The following is a 19,103-nucleotide window of genomic DNA, read 5'->3' as shown; positions in this document are numbered from 1 at the left end:
CCGTACCGCCGCCAGCCCCCTGAGGAGACAGGGAAAAACCTGACCCCCTCAGTATTCTATTTTGGCGCCGATCCCTTACTTCCGGCCCTGCAACCAATCCCGAGGGAGCATGTGGCGTCGCCATGGAGCAGAAGGCGTGGCTCGCCGGCTCTCATTGGCCAGCTCTTTCCCTTCCGAGGGGGTCTCACTCCGCCCACTCGCCCTCCGCCTCGGCTTGCCCTGCTTCAGCGCGCAGGCGCCGCCGGCCCTCCGCCCGCCCTGCCATTGGCGGGAGAGCGGCGCACGCGCCGCTCTCCCGCCAATGGCAGGGCGGGCGGAGGGCCGGCGGCGCCTGCGCACTGGCCACCCCCGCGAGAGAAAGCGCACGAGCGGCGGTGGTGATGGCGGACGGCGCGAGGCCGGGCCCGCGCATTTGTGAGGGGGATTGCGCCGTCCTGAAGCGGGACGACGTCTTCAAAGCGGTACCAGTACTACGGCGGAGGTGAGGGGCCGGCCTGGGGCTTTCGATCCCGTTTGTCATCTCCCCGCCGCGGCCGAGGTTTGCGCCTTCCCCTCCCCCACCCTCCCGTGAGGCGATTCCAACGGTCGTCGCGCGGTCCCGCCTGAAGGAATGGGGGTCCCGGTGCGGCCGATGTGACCCACAGCTTCCCTGCCATGCCAGTCAGAAGTAACAGCCTCGCTAGGCCGATGTGACAGGCAGCGTGAAAGATTTTAATGCTGCCTCGGTTCCTATGAGGGAAAAAACCCAGAAGATCTCCTGGCTGCGTTTCTTGTAAGAATTTGAAAGATATTTAAGATGGTTTTGCGTTGTCATTGTCAAACTGGTGCCGACTGAATAGGAGAAAAGGCACAGCAGCCTGAGAAGCATATCTTCATCACACTTAGCTCTCTGTGGCTGTAATTTCTGCGAGTTGCAGCATTGCCTCGTTAATAATAGGGATTGGCTTCAGTGTTCTCATCGGTGTTAGACTGTAGGAAGATGCTAGCTGTCAGTTCTGGATAGTTACTGCTTTGGAGAGGATGCTATGAAAGGTCTCCTATTTCTTTTTCCTAGGCCAACTGGCATAGCAAGAAGCGCCTGCACCCCAGCAGGAAATACTGTAATCAGTGGACACAGCCTGGGCTCTTCCCATTGCACCAGACAATTTTATAGACCAATGTGTAGAAGTCAGTATTGGGTAATGTGGCCAGACATCTGATTCAGTAGCATGGAGATTTAAAGGTACTATGCTTGAATGAGACTGGCTTAAAAATGGCATAGCTCAGACCTAGGAATCTGGGAGTACTGGTTATTGACTGGCTTAATGTTCACCAGTAGAGTCTGGCACCAGAATCAGGTAGTTACTCTGTTAGCCTGCAGAGCACTGCCAAGATCTGTTCGTTAGGTCCCTCTTCAGTTTTTGTTTAAAACCCCTATCATAACAGAAAAAAAAAAAAGTCAAAGAGTAAATATTGCCACAGGAAATTAAATAACTTTTGCATTAATTTTTCCTTTTGTATAATCTGATGAAGATAAGGACGCTCCAAGAACACGTGACAATAGCTGTGGTTGGATATTCTGTTTAGAATGGTCCTCAAAATGAAGTTTGAGCACACGCACACAATTTTTTATCTATCTAAATTCTTTTCAGTCATTTCAAGTCTTTTATAATCATTTATTAGTCTTTTAACATCTGGGTTGGCAGGGATTAATAGACTTTACGTGAGCAAGTATAATGCCATTAATTTTTTATTAAGAGTGTTTGGTAATGCTTTTTTTTCTGCTTTATTTAAATTCTGGATTGTATTTTGGGATACAAATAATACAGTTAAAATATATGCATGAATTGCACACTTCGGTCAGTACAAAACTGGAAATAACAACTCGGCCTTTTTGCTTAGCTTCAGAATTAGTGATGACTATAATGGGCATAATAAGAGCGCGTATCAGTAAGTTTGGATTCCAATGTGAATGTGGCATAGACACTGGTACCTGGGTCATTTGACAAGATCAGGATTTCTTTGGTCAGCAAGGAAACCTTTGTAGGTCAGCCTGAAAGTTAAAGACGCTGTGGGGCCTTTTTTGTGTGAAGAAAGAAGAATGCAAACCTTCCTTACTGCAATCAAAATGGGAAGGGATAATAAAATCCTTTTTTTTCTCATTTTCATATTAAACATTTCTAGGATTACATGACACTCTGTGCTGTTTGTTTTCTTCAGAGTCCTTTGGCAAGTGTTATTGCAAAGGAGCTCTGCAAAATACAGGTTCATGCTCATCTTTTTGCACTAATCTGCATGACCCAGCCTAGATTTAATATACTTTAGATTAATTTCATTCTTTGCCTTGTTCTGACTTTCTCTGTCAATAAAGGGTATTATATAATTCAAGTGCTATATTCTTGTTTTATCTGCCATTTTAGACTTCTTTGGAACTGAAAAAAAATAGTTTTCTTACTGTATGCTCGATATTTAAGTTCTTTGTTCTTTTCCTAACCAGTTTCAGTTTAATGTGGTTTTGTGGTTAATAGCAGTTAATATTTCACTTTTGATGCTTGTCCTGGTTTTCTTAGATAAAAATGGCATATATGAAGCTATAGTTTACTTTCAACGATTGTGGGTTTCAGACATAGTAAAAATACTGCTTTTAATATCACTAACTTTTTCATTATTTCAGAAAAATTATTTTTGAGAAGCAGTGGTTCTATCTGGATAATGCCATCGGACATATTTATGGAACTACATTTGAAGTAACCAGTGGTGGAAACCTCCAGCCAAAGCAAGAGGTGGAAGAGACTACCGCAGGTATTACAGAGGATTGACTGGTGTTTGGAAAAACAAGTTCTAATTAATTTGTTTCTTTGATAATACCAAAGATGATGGAAGAGCTTTCTATTAATCATTTGTTAACTTAACGTCACTTATATTCTTTCTGTCATAAAAGTGCATGGTTTTGTCTTGATCTGCTGTTTCACTAGTCCTGTAACAAATCAGCTTTTTAATATGGGAGAAAATTTGAACCTTAGTTTGGGTGAATATATATACTAAGGTGTATTTTACATATTACATTTCACTGATTGCTGAGGCAATACTTTGCAAGGCCATGAAGCATGTGGGTTTGATCCTGAGAAGTCTGCTTTCTGTGAAACTAAAATCATATGTTTCTCCAACTTAAAGATATTTAGAGCTAGATTTTACAAGTCTATATCCTTTTCCTTTAGAAACAAAAGAAGCAGGTACAGATAATCGTAACATAGTTGACGATGGAAAGTCTCAAAAACTGACTCATGATGACATAAAGGCTTTGAAGGACAAGGGTATTAAAGGACAGGTAAAAATAAGGTTTTGGTGTCGTTTCTGTGCTACCTTGATGGTTGTATATTAGTTCATGAAATAGGCTATTCTTTTTATCGGTGCATAGACTTCAGTGCTTTTTCTTTGTTCTTCTGCTCAAGTCATGTTTTTCCTAAAGATCTGTTTTTACAAAAATGCAAAGGCTATTTTCAGAGAAAACTTCATGTAAGGTTGGCAACTTTGTCAATAGAGAGTAAAGTATGAATTTTTACGGCATCAGAAGTCATAACAGACAAAAAGAAATATTAAAACTGTTAAGGAAATAGAGCTTGCATAATCACCTTTTAGTTTTGTTTGTAAGATTCAAAATATTATTTCTATATTACAGACGTATTAAAATTGTGCAATAATTAAACTATCAAAGGTGTAGGAAAGGATTAGGGATAAATACCAAAGTATTAACAAATAACACTATGTAACAAATGTACTGTCAGTGCGCCTCTAGGTGGTACCTACCAAACGTGTGATGCCTATGTTTTATCTGCACCTCAAAAGCTAAGAATATTCTCAAAAGATCAGTTCTGTTCTGTTAGAAAAGGGATTGGATTTTACCCCACACTTTGTAAACAAGAAGTGAGGCCATCTTAAATGTTAATAAACCATTGCAGCCAAGTCTGTTCTGCACATGTTATCAGCCAAAATTCTCTCTCATCTTTGGTTTACCCTTTCTAATAAAAATAAGAAATTGCTCATGCTTACATCAAGTTCATCTCCTCTTTGCATCTTGCTGTTTGCTGCTGCTCTTCAGAGCAGCTGTTCTGCTTTTGCCTGCTTAATAATGGATGGGTCCAAAGAGTTTAGAACGGTATTTCTTCTGTTTCCATGGTTGTGCTGCTCGTGGTGGTATCTCTTTGAAAGGAATGTACTAATCAGTCTGGCAGCTTCTCTATTCGTTCTCATTATCTGTGGCAGAAGATCACTCTGACTTTTCTGTATGCCCTCAGCATGTCTGTGCCATACATCTACCATACTGTTATTTTAGGCTATTAAAATACCCTACTTTGTTAACTCTGGCTTCTGAACTGTAGCTGAATATTAATTTTAGACTGTGTTGTATTAGCAGTAATAGATATTATTCTTCCATAGATGTTTGGTAAAATTTGAACTCATGTTTGTGAATGGCATGTCTTTGTGATGCAGGCTCACTTTGGAGATGATTGTTCTTTGAAATAAAGCAACCGCAATGTTTATGGGGTTTGATTTCCCATCACTTCCCACATCATTCCCAGGTCCTAAGGGATAGGTGTTAGGGTGCAGACTTCAAGAGGCATGTATACTCCCACTATTGCATAGTGCTTCCCTTTGGCTTGTTTTGCTTACCCTACAGAAATACTCCCCAGTTTCCTCCCTACAAATTTTACTGAAAAAAAAATAAAAGCCACCAAAAACCCAAGTAACCCAGATACTGCATTTAACTTTTTCCAAGAATAAGGCAAAAAAAGAAAGATATGCTGTTTCATGCCATTCATAGTACATTTTAAGTACTTTAAGAAATAATGGCTTGAAAAATAGCAATAGAATGTGAGAAGTACTTGCACTACTATATTTTGGAGCAGGTTCTTAACGCGCAATGGGAGATACAGTGTCCACATTGAAAATACTCCTTTTGCCATTCCCCACCACCACCCTCTCCAAACTCCGGTGAGGCCAGGTTGTACTATTGCTCCTCCTACACATTTAATAGAAACTTACAATTTTAGCAGTTAAACTTGATCACAACCACCAAAATAGCACTCTGCAGCATTTGTTCTTGTATTGCAGGCATAGAGACAAACCCAGAGCAATGAAAGCTTTTTTCTGTTGGAGGTCTTAACGATCCCTCCAGTTGGAACCTGAAAGTATGAGGAAGAAGAGTTGTAGTGGCAAAGGGAGGAGATTAGAACAAGGAGACCAGGAAACAAAACCTGGAATTCTGGGAAAACCTGGGAGCGAGAGAAGGAAGAAGTCGGTGGAGTATTGTAGGAAATAGTAAATGCTAAGGAGTTTGACATCATGCAAGGAGCTGGTACAGAGGTCTAGCACAATTTGGGAGGCAGAAGAAATTAAGTGGGGTAAGGGAGATGTCTGATAAATAGCCAGAGTATAGGGGAAGAACTAGCACAAGATGGAAAAAAAGATACCCTCGAGGTAGAGATGTTAAAGTCAGACAAGAGACCCAAAGAGGGAGTTGGATTAAAGTAAGTATTACATACCACATTAGGTTCCTTGTTTTGGTTTGGTTTTGTAAAATATTTTTGCCTGTATAGCTTCACGCAGGACTTAGGGTACTGTCATGCAAACCAGTTACTATGAGGAATGTTAGACCAACAGAATATGTCAGTTGTTCCATAATAACTGACAATAAACATAACTCTGCCTTATTCTAAATAAATTAAATTAAATTAAAAATAGCTAATCACTTTGAGAAAGCAGGGAAGTCTCTTTGACATTCAGCATAGGATAAGAATATGTAGGTACTGAGGCTTCACAGTAAGAGCTGAAGTAATGACTTGCTGATGCTGAAAAGAACAATCCTCGTTTTCCTTCATTTCTGGGCGTACGAGTCTGCCCTCTCTCATGAGTTAGTTCTGGCACCTAACAGACTCCTTCCCCACAAAATACCCTGTTTCCAGGATAAGCATTTTCAGTTTTATCATTTTTATGCTGGTGTTATGTAGTTAAAGAACACCTAGAAGCAGAAGTCTATGATTAAATGCCTGCACATAGTCAGGGTAGTGCTTCACTTGTCATGTTGATTAGTAGAAATTTACTTTGCCATTAACGTCAGTAGAAGTTAATGGTATACATGCCTCTATTGGAAGAAAATACTTCCAGTGTTTGTTTAAAAAAATACTATATATGAAATGAATGAGAAATAAATACCAGCTATAATAAAAATGAATTGTCTCTTCCAAGGAAATAGTTCAACAGTTAATAGAGAACAGTACAACATTCAGAGACAAAACAGAATTTGCTCAAGATAAATACATAAAGAAGAAGAAAAAAAAGTAAGTGAATTCTAAAATCTGGAAGATACTTAGTAGTTCTCTAATTTGTTGAGCTTGAAATAAGACTATTACTATGTGTTTCTTACAGATATGAGGCAGTTATCACAATTGTGAAACCATCCACTCGCATTCTTTCAACAATGTATTATGCAAGGGAACCTGGAAAAATTAAGTAAGTTTTCATTTTGTTTCTTTTTTCAAATTATAACAGAGATATTTTTTAAAATACCTGTACTACACCAGAGTATATAATACTGATCACATTTCTTTTTTTTTTCCTGTTAATGGAAAAATTGTAAATTAATGAAAAATAACGTGATACAGAAGATGAATCAATATGCTATTGCAGTGAAGAGAAAATTCTCTTGCATGCAGCAGCAGCTTTTACCATTTCCCTGCCACCAGCGTCTTGCTAATTACCTATGTAGACCTATGCTCTTTGCATTTGCAGAGGAATCTCTTGTTGCTCAGTGGCATATTGTCTCTGTTTTCTGGCTCAGTAATCAAAATAACAAGCCACCTACCAGAAGCAGGAATTTTTGTCTTTAACATGTTAGGGAATCAAATCTTCTTCAGTCAGAAGTCTCCAGAATTTAAAAACATGTGGTTAACACTGGTGGGGGAAGAGATCTAGCTGTGTTTGATTTTCATTTATCTAAATTAAGTGATACATTGTTCCAGATTTAGTTTAAGATGGACTGACTTACTGTTTTTAAAGTAGTAAAAGTAGATCTAAGATGCTGAGACTGAAAAAGCTGCTATTTATGTTATTTAAGGCTTCTCAAACTTTTTTCCTTCTCCTTCGCCCATCTCCTTCTCTTGGCTTTATTTATCTGTTAAGATTAGTTGTAATTTCCTTGTCCATCACTGAGTCTCTTCAGTGCAGGCGCTGCAGTCAGTAGAGTTAGGTTTTGATCCTGGATTGCAGGTGGTGCGTGCTACTGCGAAACAGATGAAAATCACCAAGGATACATTACTGGATTAGGAAATGTATTCAAATACCATTTGTTCTTTGCAAAACTGACATGTTAGAGAGAACAACAAAAAATTGAAAAGAAGTTTAAAAAACATTTTGTCTGACTGGCACAGCACAAGATGTGCACTTTATTATGTGCAGCCTACTTCATATTCTACTTTTTTATTTCCGTTGTAAACTTAAACACCCATTCCCTGCTAATTTCTTTTTGGCTCTGGTTCTAGTGCTTCTTTATTACCAGATGGTTAATTATAAGTTTCTGCATTGTGACTCTGAAGGTCACTGATGCTGTTCCTGAAAATCTACCTGTAATCCAACTTTTTTTGACAGGCTCCTGAGCTAATACACAGTATTTCTAACTCTAGGAAAACTAATTTGGTATTTCTCAAAATCCTCTGTCTTCTAGCCACTTGCGATACGACACCCTCGCTCAGATGTTGACTTTAGGAAACATCCGTGCTGGCAACAAGATGATTGTAATGGAAACATGTGCAGGCCTTGTGCTGGGGGCGGTGATGGAACGAATGGGAGGCAAGTAACACGGTAGCTTTAGTAATGTACAGACTGAGGGCTTGCTTGAAACTTAAGAAATGCGCATCTCTGTGATACTTTTAAAAGGCAGTACTTCAAAATACTTTGTCAGTTTTTAAAATCTACTTTTACTGTCTCCAGTATTCAGAGAGATACTTGTTTTTCCATTGGAGAAAGTTGTATTTTGCATATTTCAGTTGGATTTCTTTTTCACTATTTAAAAAAAATATGAAATTTAAAGTTGATATCACTGTATGTAGATCTATTTTAGTTTCTGTCTTAGCATAATGACATTGTGTTCAGAAAAGGCTGTAAGGAGCTTGTATGCAGATTCTTCCCAGGCACCTGGGAAGTCCAGGAAAGTGAATGGCAGAAAACAGGAACAGTAACTGGAACTCAGATAGCCCGCAGCACCGAAAATGTTCTCATTCCTCTTGTCCACTGCGCCAGTGATTTAACGTCTGCAAAATGTGTATTTTAAAACTAGTATATGACATTTTCTTGAGCGTATTCTAGGAGAAGTTTGACTTGTTTTTTATTTCTCAAACTCAGTTAATTAGTTTCATTGTAAGTCATTCAAAGACACTGAACAGAGATGACAATTATATTCTAAGCCTGGAAAGGTAGGAAATGTGATGTAATGTTGTACACCCAGATGTGCTGTCTTGGCTGAGAAGCACACAGGCAGTTATACTATAAATTGTTTTTGTTTCAGCAACTTTTGGCCATAGGGATACTTTCTGAAGTGAATTAAATAAGATGCAATTTCAATGTAACTATTGAAAAGTTCTTTTTAGTATGTTTAAGCATCTGACATCTCTTCCTTTAGAGGCTGGATGTTGAAGAAATTCTTTGCCTATTAATGGTGTTTAAATTAGCTTTTATTTTTTATCAAAACCACCCCATGGTTATAAGTAACAAATATTGTAGAAAATTTGTATTTTTAATTCTTAATTAAATTAGCTTTTATAACAATTTGTCACTGCTTATATGTTCTGTGCTAATTCTAAATACATGTTTAATACATGCATAATCTTTGAGTTACCTTGTCCTTTTGAGTTGCAGTAACTGTTGTCCTTCCAATAAAGATTTTCTACCTTGAGGCATACTTCAGCAGCCTGTTAAATTTCATAAAGGTTAGATTAAGAGCAGGCAATTTACTTGCCTATTCTTAAATGAATCCTTAATTTAAGCATTTTAGAAATTTAGAAAGTTTAAGCAATTTAAGAAATTCTGGCTTTCCAATGTGTTTTTGATTCTTTTGCTCTCATAGGCTATGGATCCATTATTCAGATGTATCCAGGAGGAGGACCTGTTAGAGCTGCTACCAGTTGTTTTGGATTTCCAAAACTTTTTTTCAATAATCTCCATGAATTTCCTCTCAGCAAAGTGGATAGTCTCCTCTCTGGGACATTTTCTACAGAGACTCTGCCTCCAGAACCTGAAGATAACGCGCTAGTGGAAGAAGAAAGCAATGGATTGACTGAGGAGAAGCAGACTTCCCTACAGGAAATAGAAGAGGAATCCACTACTGAAGCAGCTATGGAGATCAACCAAACAGAAGAGCAGGAAACAATAGACATTAATGCTGAAGATGTAGAATTTAAAGAGAACAAAGAAAAAGAAAATAAAGAAAATGTAAGAATATTTAGTGTGGCTATTCAAGTTTTATAACGTCTGTATACTTAAAATTCTGCCATCTGAATCAGACATGCTGAAACACAGCTTATTCAGGTGTTAAAATGGAACTCTGGAAGTTGTCTTTTGTCTTACATTAAGCCATCTAAAATGCAAAAAATGAAAATTCAGTCCATGCAATAGTGATCCAATATATAATTACCAGTTAAAGTGCAAACTATTTGTTTTGTTGTTCAAAGGTTCGGGAAAAGCAAAGAAAACAATGGGAGAGAAGGAAAAAGCTAATAGAAACTGCTGCTTTGTTGAGAGAGAAGAATGCTGATGGGTGAGTCTGGTTGTAGTCAGAAAGGTCTCTGAAAACACATCTACAGAAAATAGTTTCCTTTGAAACAAATAAAAGCTTTGTTTTAAAAATACCCTAATTTTTTTCTTAATGTTTACAAGCAAACAGTCAACCCAGGTGTGTCTTGGGTCTTGTTTGGTTCTTACCTGGTTGAGATTTTTTTTTGTTATTTAAGTGGATTGAAATTTCATAATCTAAAAGTCATAGTTTCCTGACTAGCTATGAGTAAACATTAAAAAAAAATTCTATCCAAAGAGAAACAGAATCCAGGTAGAACTTAGGCCGATAAAAATCACAGGATTCTAATTGGCAAAGTAGAGCCTGAAGTTTTAAATTTATTAAATTGGAACTAAGTTTGTTGTTCTGGGGGTTGGTTGGTTGGTTTGTTTTTAGAAACGCATTTTTTTTTACACAGGAAAAAACACGTAACTTCATTTTACCTGCTTTAGCCAGGATCGATTGTTCCCAAGGAACGATTTAACATGAAGATTTAATTTCAGAAGTTTAAAACAAATACGGTAAACATATTCCTAGAAATTCAGCCCCACAATAGTGTAAGAGCACTTGGTGGTTGTGGCATTTTCATGATGTTCTTAGCAAATGCTGAAGTGATTTGAGTTAATCTAGTAACATTGACTTAGTTAATTTAATAACATTCATACTCATTTTTTCCTCCTAAGAATATTGGCTCACTGGGAATAAAGCCGTTCTGCTTGGATAAATTTTAATACACATTCATTGGTTGCATTTAAATGCTTGTGTATAATTTTTGTTTTTATTATTACGAAATGTTTTAACTCATGCTCATTCATATTTTAGTATATCTCATCTAGCATATTTAAGTAAGTGGTAGAATTAGCCTTTTCTATAAAGATGCAGAGACAGGTCATTCCATGTTCTCTGAAAGCAATAAAACAGTAAAGAAGGTTTGTAAAAAGTACTGCACATCTGTTTGACAGCAGCAGCACCACTGGTGATGCCTGTGGGTGACTGTTAAGCTGCCTAAACAGTGGTAGTGTTTTGTTCTGGTTTTACCACTGTCTCCTGCACCCATCATTATAATTCATGTCTGTGCAGGGTCTGGCAAAGCGAAAATTAATATTTGACTTTACTTGATTCTTCCTGTAGTGTAAAATAGTATATTCGGTTGTTGATTAAGTTTGAGTTCAAGGAAGCCTTTTTAGTATTTGTCTCTTGTTCATTTGTTTTCAATCACTTGTATACGTCTTTTGTCCTTTGCATGGAAGCTATAACAAATCATATACTTGAAGGGATGAGTGATTTCTTGCTTTAGGAAGTCTTCAGCATGATGGGGGGGAGAAGAGAAGTTTATAGTTGCCTGAAGGTCCCAGATGGCTCAGTCAGGATCACCTTTCTTTAGTCATCTGCTTTTATAGCCCACCATTTGTTTAGATCAAGAACCACAGGGTACATATACTGCTAAGCCAGGAAAAATTGGCATGGAATAAAGAAATGCTTCAAACTAACGACTTGGCACTTGGAACAAAGAAATGCTTCAATCTAACGACTTGGTGAGTAGAGGCAGGCAGGGAAGTTAGGATTTTGTTTTGTTTTGCAAGAGAGAAACGGGGAAAGGATGGGTAAAAGCTGGTTAGCATTGGAGGTGGGGAGAAAGATTAGGACTTACTGTCAGAGTAAAGAAAAACTGGTCGTTAGTTAAAGATGGGCACCAACTTTAGGAGAATTACTTCTTGAGGTCCTTTAATAAAATTTATATCTTTTGTGCCGTGATGTGGTAAAACATTGCTTGTTACTAGATCTATTTGTTCCGTTCCGTTTATGAGAGTTGAAGTCTGTCATAGGTCTTTGAGGGGGAAAAAGGAAGACATTCATTAGGGATTTGGTATTCTTTTAAAGACGACTTTTTTAAGGTAGACTATTACATTTTTCTGATACTATGAAAGTGGAAATTGGTTTATAGACACTCCACATGTTCAGAATTAGACCACAACCCCTCTCTCTACCCTTCCCTGCCCTTCCTCTACCTCCTCCTTCTCCCCTCTCACCCATTACATTAATTTTGCGACTGGCCAGACTACCTGCTGACAGCAATATGTGCTGCCATATGAGAGAACAGAATTTGATTTCTCACAAGTCTCTCCCATCTCTCTCTTACCTTCCTGTTGTCTGGCAGAGCTCCTGGCAGTGCAGTGCAGCACTCCAAGCCTTCTGAGACACAGTCTGAGTCTTTTTTCTTTATGGTCCACTTGGTTAATTACAGAGCACAAATTTTTTGAAGTTTGGATTTGAGGTAAATCTGTAGCGTGCAAGGCCATGGCCAGCAGAAAACCAAAATGCAAACAACTGCAAAAGAATTGCTTCACATCTTTACCTCTATTGTGTTTAGAAAATTGAACATCCATTTTTACTTCCCTTTTGTTAGGTAAGTTTGACGGTGTCTCCAGTGCTGTATGGGCCCCTGGAGAACAAATGTTAATTAATTGATGGGTCTTTTCATATAGTAACTATATACTGGAGAAATAGTTTAATTAGCCTATTCTTTCTGCACAAATACAACTTATTAACTAATTGAATCGTAACCATTTTTTGCAGTATAGTTTAGCAGTGATTTTCTTGATAAAAATTCTAGATACTTGTAGAGAATCTTAAGCATCTGTAAATATGAGTTATAATGTGATATTAAAATGAGGATGAAGAATAAAATACAAAGCCTTTAAGTTGGCAAGGACATAATTTCTTTTTAAAAGATTTTTAGTCACACCTACTGAGGGATTCTTTTCTCCTTAAATAATAACTTTTTTATATAAAACTGTATTTAATGAAGATTACCCAGCCTAAAGAATCACAACTGAGATTACATTCTAAGCAACATTTAGCAGTCACAAAATCTAAATCATATTTGGACAATGGTCTTAGGGTAGAGAAAGAAGCATGCAAATTCTTGGGTCGCAAGAATTACTGTGGAGCTCAACACAGCTGAAATGAGTGCTTCTACAATGCGTTTAATATACTGCACTTTAGGGAACAAGTGTTTTATTCTCTCAATTATGCAAGTAGGAAATTGTGATTTGTTTTTATATTTTGAGACTTGTTAGAGCCATGAAAACATGCTGATTAGCAACATTTAAGCTATAATTGATTGCTGTGCTAAGTAGGAGAGAATGTCACTTGATGAATAGGTTTTAGAAGCAGAAAACTAATGCACGTGAAATTTCTTTTGCAGCTTAATTGTAGCCAGCAAGTTTCATCCCACTCCTTTATTACTTTCTTTATTGGAATTTGTTGCTCCTTCGAGGCCTTTTGTTGTCTACTGCCAGTATAAAGAGGTAAATCGAGTATGTTACTTTCGCTGTTATAGTTCAAGTTTGAGACTATTCTGCTGTATAACCTATGTGGTTTTTTTAAGCCATTATTAGAATGTTACACAAAGCTGAGGGAAAGAGGCGGTGTTATTAACCTCAAGCTGTCTGAAACCTGGCTACGAAACTACCAGGTAAGGATTACAGTACGTGGCTGTCAAAATTGCATGAATACTGGGGAGCAAAACACTCTCTGAAAACACGTGGTTTTTGGACTGACTGAAACTATGTATAAGCTTATGCATTTGTTTTCCCTGAGAGCAGTAAGAAGATATTCTGAAGAGTTTTAATGCTTCATTGCAACAACTTCAAATGGAAATATTTTATTTTCTTCTTACAATGCTTTTCATTTAAACATTTGCTGAAATATTTGTAGCACACTGACAAATCTAATAGTTGTGCTGCTTTAGTAGCTAGCCGAAAGTGAGGGACAATCTAATGTCACGTAAGAGAGATGTAGCAAAATATTACAAGTGTTTATTCATTTCCAGTCGGTTTGATAGCTGAAAAAAAAAATTAATGTTAAGAATGGTAGTGACTTACAAAATCAGTGTCTTCAGATAACACGCTTCCTGGAACCAAAGTAACAAGAACTTTGCGGTCTGGGAACTGAACAATGAAAAGAAGATGAGAAGGGGAAAGCATCTCCACAGTGAAAAATGTCAGTTCGACTAACTTTGTTTGAACAAGATGTTTGCACATGTGGAGTACCCTCTCAACTATGAAGAAGCAGAAGCATGTCTGATCTCCAAGCAGCTCGCCCTCTCTGAAGAGGTTCTTGCATTTTACTGACTTTCTCCTTGCCCATAGGCTTCTGGAGTCCATAAGGAATCATTATTTAGGGGATGACTTAATTCAGGCATGGCCTCGATTACTGACTATTGATCAGGCAACCACACTGGGAATGATTAGGAGGTTGATAGATGAAGATGTTCACACAAGTTAGGCTTGGCAAGGGTTACTATGGCTGGGTGCAGTTAGGAACAATACTGCGCAGTCTCCTGGACACAGGTAAATCGGCTTAGGGCTGTGATGGCAGTCAAAGCAAGGAGGAAGCATAACTGAAGAGAAAGCAGAAAAGTATAATGCAGCTGAAAGTGATGGTTCATTGCCATGTCTTACCTTAAGAGTAGCTACGTAAAGATTATAGTGACAGAACTGGAAATTACTGTATTACTGAATGCTGTTTTATTAGACCAGCTGTGATTTCTTGCAAAGTACACCAGTTCTGAACACATTAATGAGATTTCCATGTATCCCAAACCTCGACTTTATGATTTTGCTGGAAATGCCATGAAGAAGTAATCAGTAAGGCAGTAGCCCGTATTCTTATGTATTTCGATAACTTGACTTCTGGTATGGAGATACTTTGCCCTTTAAAGATAAATACACTTTCCAAATGGCTGTTTGTTGTGGTGACTGGAAAAAAAAAATCACATCTTATACTGTAAGCTTAAATTACACCATTTGATGTGCATATCCAGAGTGAGTTTTTACAAGTGCTTTGTTTCATGTTTGGTTTGGGTTTTGTTTTTTTAAAGGTCTTGCCAGATCGAAGCCATCCAAAACTGACAATGAGCGGAGGCGGAGGGTACCTTCTATCTGGTATAACTGTTGTCTTGGATAAAGACAAATCTGATTCCAGTAATTCAGAAGCACTGAAGATGGAAGAGCCATCATCTAAAAGATGCAAAGTTCAAGACCTTCATTGTTAACATTTGAAGAATTGATTTGGTTTTTAGATCTCAGGAGTCCTACTGTTAGTAAAATAACAAGTACACTTTCTGTGCTCTTGACAGCACAGAAGTTGTACCTGTCACACACCTGTCAGCAAAAAGCAGCAGAACTGTGTGGTAGGGAGGATTGCCTCTCTCTTCACTGGTTTACATGATCAGAATGAGAAGAAAAACCCTTGGAAGCAAACACCCCACTGAAAACACGCTAACTTCAAAAAGAAGAGAAAATCAAGAGAAGATAAAGCATCAATGAAGGCATTCTGTTTGTTTGTTGTCAAAAGTGGGTACGATGAAGTGGTTTTTTAAAAGGCTGAGTCTGAATCAACACATCTAACGTAGCTTCCCATTTTCCCAGAACGACATCAGGGTAAAACGTTCTACATAGTGATCTGCTCCCTCTTTGGGCACAGAACCCGGCTGTGTTCATTGATTGAAGGAAGTAGAATGAACAGCAAAAATCATACACTTTTCTTTCCAAAGGAACGATAAAAAGAGAATACTAATACCAAACTTTACAGCATGACCCCATGTTTTCCTGAAATAAATAAAGTATGTTCGCAAATTAAAATACCAAATAATTAAACAGAATGTCTGTATTAGTATTGCCTGTCATTTTCCTGAGAGTTGTTTTTATTTTAAGATACGACTATTTTGAAAACTGCTATATGTATATATATTTATTCTACTGTTTTATCTTTCATGATGTGTAGCTTTTTTTTTTTTTAACTTTGCATTTGCCATTTCCATTAAACTGCAGGATGTTTTTCCTAATGAGATTTATTTCCGTTTTCTTACTTTTCCCTCCTTCTGGCAATAAAAAGGTCTAGCAGAGGCTTTCGGAGAATACCCTTGCTGGCTGCACCCCGCTGAACCCCCAGTGGGGAGCTATAGGCCCATATGGGAGCTCGTAGAGCCAGCAGGACTTGGCTGCCAGTCTTGAACTTATGCATCAGTGGGGATCTGGAGCTTTGGGACCCAGTAATCAGACTTCATAAAGCTGTGAAATTCTGTATATTGGTAAGAGTAATGCTTTTTTAGGACACCATTAGCTCAAAGCAAAATAAAAACAGGGGTTATACTTTGTATGAAGAAGCAGTTAAAGATTTCTCTTGGGTGAACAGTTACAGTACATCTTCAGGTTTTTGTCTGCCTCTGTTCTGGTTTTTGTAAACTTCCCATCTTTTTTTTTCTATTTTTATGGAAAGCTTTTCTTCTCTTACTTGCATGAAAAACCCATAAATGGAGAGATTGTAGGTTTCACCATCTCCTCTGCATTCCACCAAGCACGTGGATCTGAAGAACGTGCTTTGCCCCCTCACCTTTCCGTACAGTCTAAGTGTTGCAAATCAGATGTAGGGAATAGTAAAAGCCATGCATCACATTTTTAAGTTTTTTAAAAATTCTGCATTTCTCAACTTCTTTCAAGAATTAGTGGGGAAACAGGGGCAAGGGAAGAGAAGTTTTCCTTTGCTATATGTCTGCGCATGCATACTGAAGGTAAACTGGGACTTTTAAAGCAGCCGACACCCAGCATGTGATGAAATTCGGAGACAACCTAGCTTAGAGCAATGGATAGGAGCCTGGAAGCTAGGGGCAGGCAAGAAAATGACGAAACCAGTGTGAGCCAGGAGATTAATACCGAAAAATTATCTTTTGCCTCAGTTTTCTTACCTGGAAAGCAGGCATAGGTACTTCTCTGCCACTTTCATTGAGCTGGTAGGTACTTGGCTGTCACATTCATAGCACTACAAAGGTGTAAAAACTTACACAGTAAAAGTTAGGTTAAGCAACCAACATAAGTTTTAAATTCTTACCGTATATAATGTGCTAAAAATAATAACCTGAAGAAAAAAAATCTGTTTTATCTGTATAATAAAAAGATCAGTTTTGAGAAATAAACAGTATTGGAACATCTGAAAAATTACTTTAGGTCAAAGCCAAACCGGCTTCATTTCTCCAGCATTAACACTAATACGCTCTCAGTACTGAATCCTGTCCCGTTTTTTAAATGCTTGTACCAATGAAAGATAGTAAGAAACCAAGAAATAATTCATGTAAAATATTTAAAATTATTGATGTCTCAAATTGATGGAACATACTCTGTATGTAATAGTGGAAGAGCACATCTCGATGTAACGTTCCTATTTTAATTGAAACGTGAATAAATGAAACTGTAAAGCCTATAATGAGAGAAGCATCGTTGAAATGCAAGTTATGATTGCCTGAAACTCTAGGGAGCCTCTATATTTTTACAAGTAACAAATTTGGGAAAATCCAGAACAAATGAGAAGAAAGAGAGTGCATCCTGTAAGATCGTAACATAAGTTGAAACTAACTGATGTCATGAAAAGCATCTCTAAGAGAAAAGACAAAGGGGGGGGAGGGTGAGGAAAAGGAAGGCGATGCTTGCATCCCTGTGTTTTGTCTCCATAAAGCATAGCTCAGGAACCTGATAATCGCTAGAGCCTCAAGGCAGAGCATCCAACAACTTTCATCTCCGGAGGTGTAAAACGTAACAACTTGCTGTAAGTTAATTTTGGTCAGTGATGTGTAGATAAGGGGTGGGGAAAGGTGGTGGATATTAAACCAGAGGTGGGTCCCGTCTCCTGAAGTACTCATGCAAGCTTGAACTCTGCACAGTGAGGGTGGCAAACGAGATCCAGGCGCTGTTGGCACCGCAGAGGCACTTCAGCCTTCCTCTAGAGGTTGGCAGCGCCCACGCTCAGCAGCCAACAGATCCTCAAGCCTCAGCTTCTAAATACACTGAGGATGTTCGGCAGGGTCAGGGCCTGGCCTGGTAAAGTATCGCTGCACTTAAAAAGAGACTCTGGAGCTGAGTTTATTCCTGTCTTTAGTCACAGAGCAGAGCAGAGCCTTCACTATGCAAATTTGCTGAAAATAGGAGCAAATTAGAAAAAATAAGTAATTACCAAGCTTTTCATTCTTGTGTTTTACTAAAACTAAACACGTCAAATTTACCATTAACCAAGGGTGCATGAGCCAGAAGCCAGACAACACTTTTTCAGAAGCCAAAACCACTATTTCTGCTTCATTTGATTTCCTGGAACAAGAAATCTTATACACCAATACTTGTTTCAAATTGTACCACCTAGCTTCAATGCCAAAAGCAATTTGCCCTTAAATAATGCAAATTGATGTAAATTGTATTGGCTGTTCAAAAAAAGCTCCAGTGTTACCCATCAAAAAGTCTTGAACAGGCAATGCAAACACGTAGATAAAAATGGAACGGGCAGGAGCAGTCGGAACAGCTACTCGGCTCTCGGCGCTTGTGGCGTCAGCCCTGCAGAGCAACGCAAGCAGAACAGAGAAAGGCGACAGATAAAAGGGCTGTCACAAAGCTCTTGGAAGCCACTGAATGATATTTGGTCTTAAAGTCTTTCAAGGGACATATTTTTAAGCAAAACGTTACTGATTCATGAATGTGTATTTGCATAAGCTGAGCTTTTATAAAAAAAAAAAAATCCCTAAAGTTACATACTTGAACAATTTATAAAGTTTTCTGTGCTACAACTAAAGCTATTTGCTTCTAGGTATGTACACACTCACAGACATCCTTTCTCTCATACTACCAAGGAGGAAAAAAGTACCATGCTGCAATACTTCTTGTACAGTATTGTAAATTTGAAAAGGGAGAGCCTCAGAATTTGAAGACAGCAAACAAAGTATTTCTGCAGCTGGGACACCTTCTAACTTTCCTTACTGTTGCTGGAAAAATCTGGTGAAACCATGGTCCTACTGAAGTCAAAGTTCTGTCAACTACTTTGAGCCAGGATTTGAACTTCACGTACCTTAACCAAACAAGATGAAACATTTGAGTGGTCTTACCAAAATCCCTAGGCACAGATGTGCTCACACAGTTCAAGGATCAGTAGCTCACTGAATATTTTCCGTTCACATTGCCTTACAGTTAATCGGAGACTGTTTGTGTTCTAATGAGCAGGTGGATTCAATGCGTTAAGCTGGGATGACAGATAGTACACATTCACTGATGATGTGACTCGGCTGAATTCTTTGTATAGCACCTCTCTCCTGTGGGTGCTGTTACACAAGCAACTGAAGACACTGTCACAGCAGAAAGTCTGTAAAAAACCCGCATTTGGATAAGTTAAATTAAACTGAACCCCAGATATTTGGAGTAATTGAAACTAATTACAGGATCATTTCTTTTACTGCTTCGTAGTGTCATACGATTACCAAATG

The 19,103-nt window shown here is 38.3% G+C and overlaps 1 protein-coding gene across 11 annotated transcripts; it reads left to right on the top strand.

Annotated features, from left to right (window-relative positions):
- The first annotated feature begins 277 nt into the window (after nt 1-277).
- On the top strand, nt 278-15,656 carry TRMT6 (tRNA methyltransferase 6 non-catalytic subunit). 11 transcript variants are annotated; one of them, XM_075147574.1, is made up of 12 exons: nt 375-481; nt 1,055-1,222; nt 2,654-2,781; nt 3,198-3,307; nt 6,226-6,317; nt 6,406-6,489; nt 7,700-7,824; nt 9,098-9,462; nt 9,702-9,787; nt 13,011-13,113; nt 13,194-13,280; nt 14,688-15,656. In XM_075147574.1, the coding sequence occupies exons 6-12, from the start codon at nt 6,458-6,460 to the stop codon at nt 14,859-14,861; spliced, it is 972 nt and encodes a 323-aa protein (XP_075003675.1). In that variant the 5' UTR covers nt 375-481; nt 1,055-1,222; nt 2,654-2,781; nt 3,198-3,307; nt 6,226-6,317; nt 6,406-6,457; the 3' UTR covers nt 14,862-15,656. The 11 variants fall into 11 exon arrangements, 10 of the variants coding, with proteins under 10 accessions (XP_075003674.1, XP_075003671.1, XP_075003673.1 ...); XM_075147570.1 differs by lacking the exon at nt 1,055-1,222 and having other exon boundaries at nt 313-481; XM_075147575.1 differs by lacking the exon at nt 1,055-1,222 and having other exon boundaries at nt 380-538.
- Nucleotides 15,657-19,103: the final 3,447 nt, after the last annotated feature.

The sequence above is a fragment of the Calonectris borealis genome, chromosome 3, assembly GCF_964195595.1.
Source record: "Calonectris borealis chromosome 3, bCalBor7.hap1.2, whole genome shotgun sequence".
Taxonomy (NCBI): Eukaryota; Metazoa; Chordata; class Aves; order Procellariiformes; family Procellariidae; genus Calonectris; species Calonectris borealis.
This window is presented reverse-complemented; position numbering and strand designations above follow the sequence as displayed.

Excerpts from the sequence above, each read along its gene's own strand:
- TRMT6 (XM_075147570.1), top strand. The coding sequence starts at position 381 with ATGGCGGACGGCGCGAGGCCGGGCCCGCGCATTTGTGAGGGGGATTGC. Across the intron at positions 482-2,653 it reads GTACCAGTACTACGGCGGAG|AAAAATTATTTTTGAGAAGC; the intron begins GTGAGGGGCCGG and ends TCATTATTTCAG. Across the intron at positions 13,281-14,687 it reads CCTGGCTACGAAACTACCAG|GTCTTGCCAGATCGAAGCCA; the intron begins GTAAGGATTACA and ends GTTTTTTTAAAG.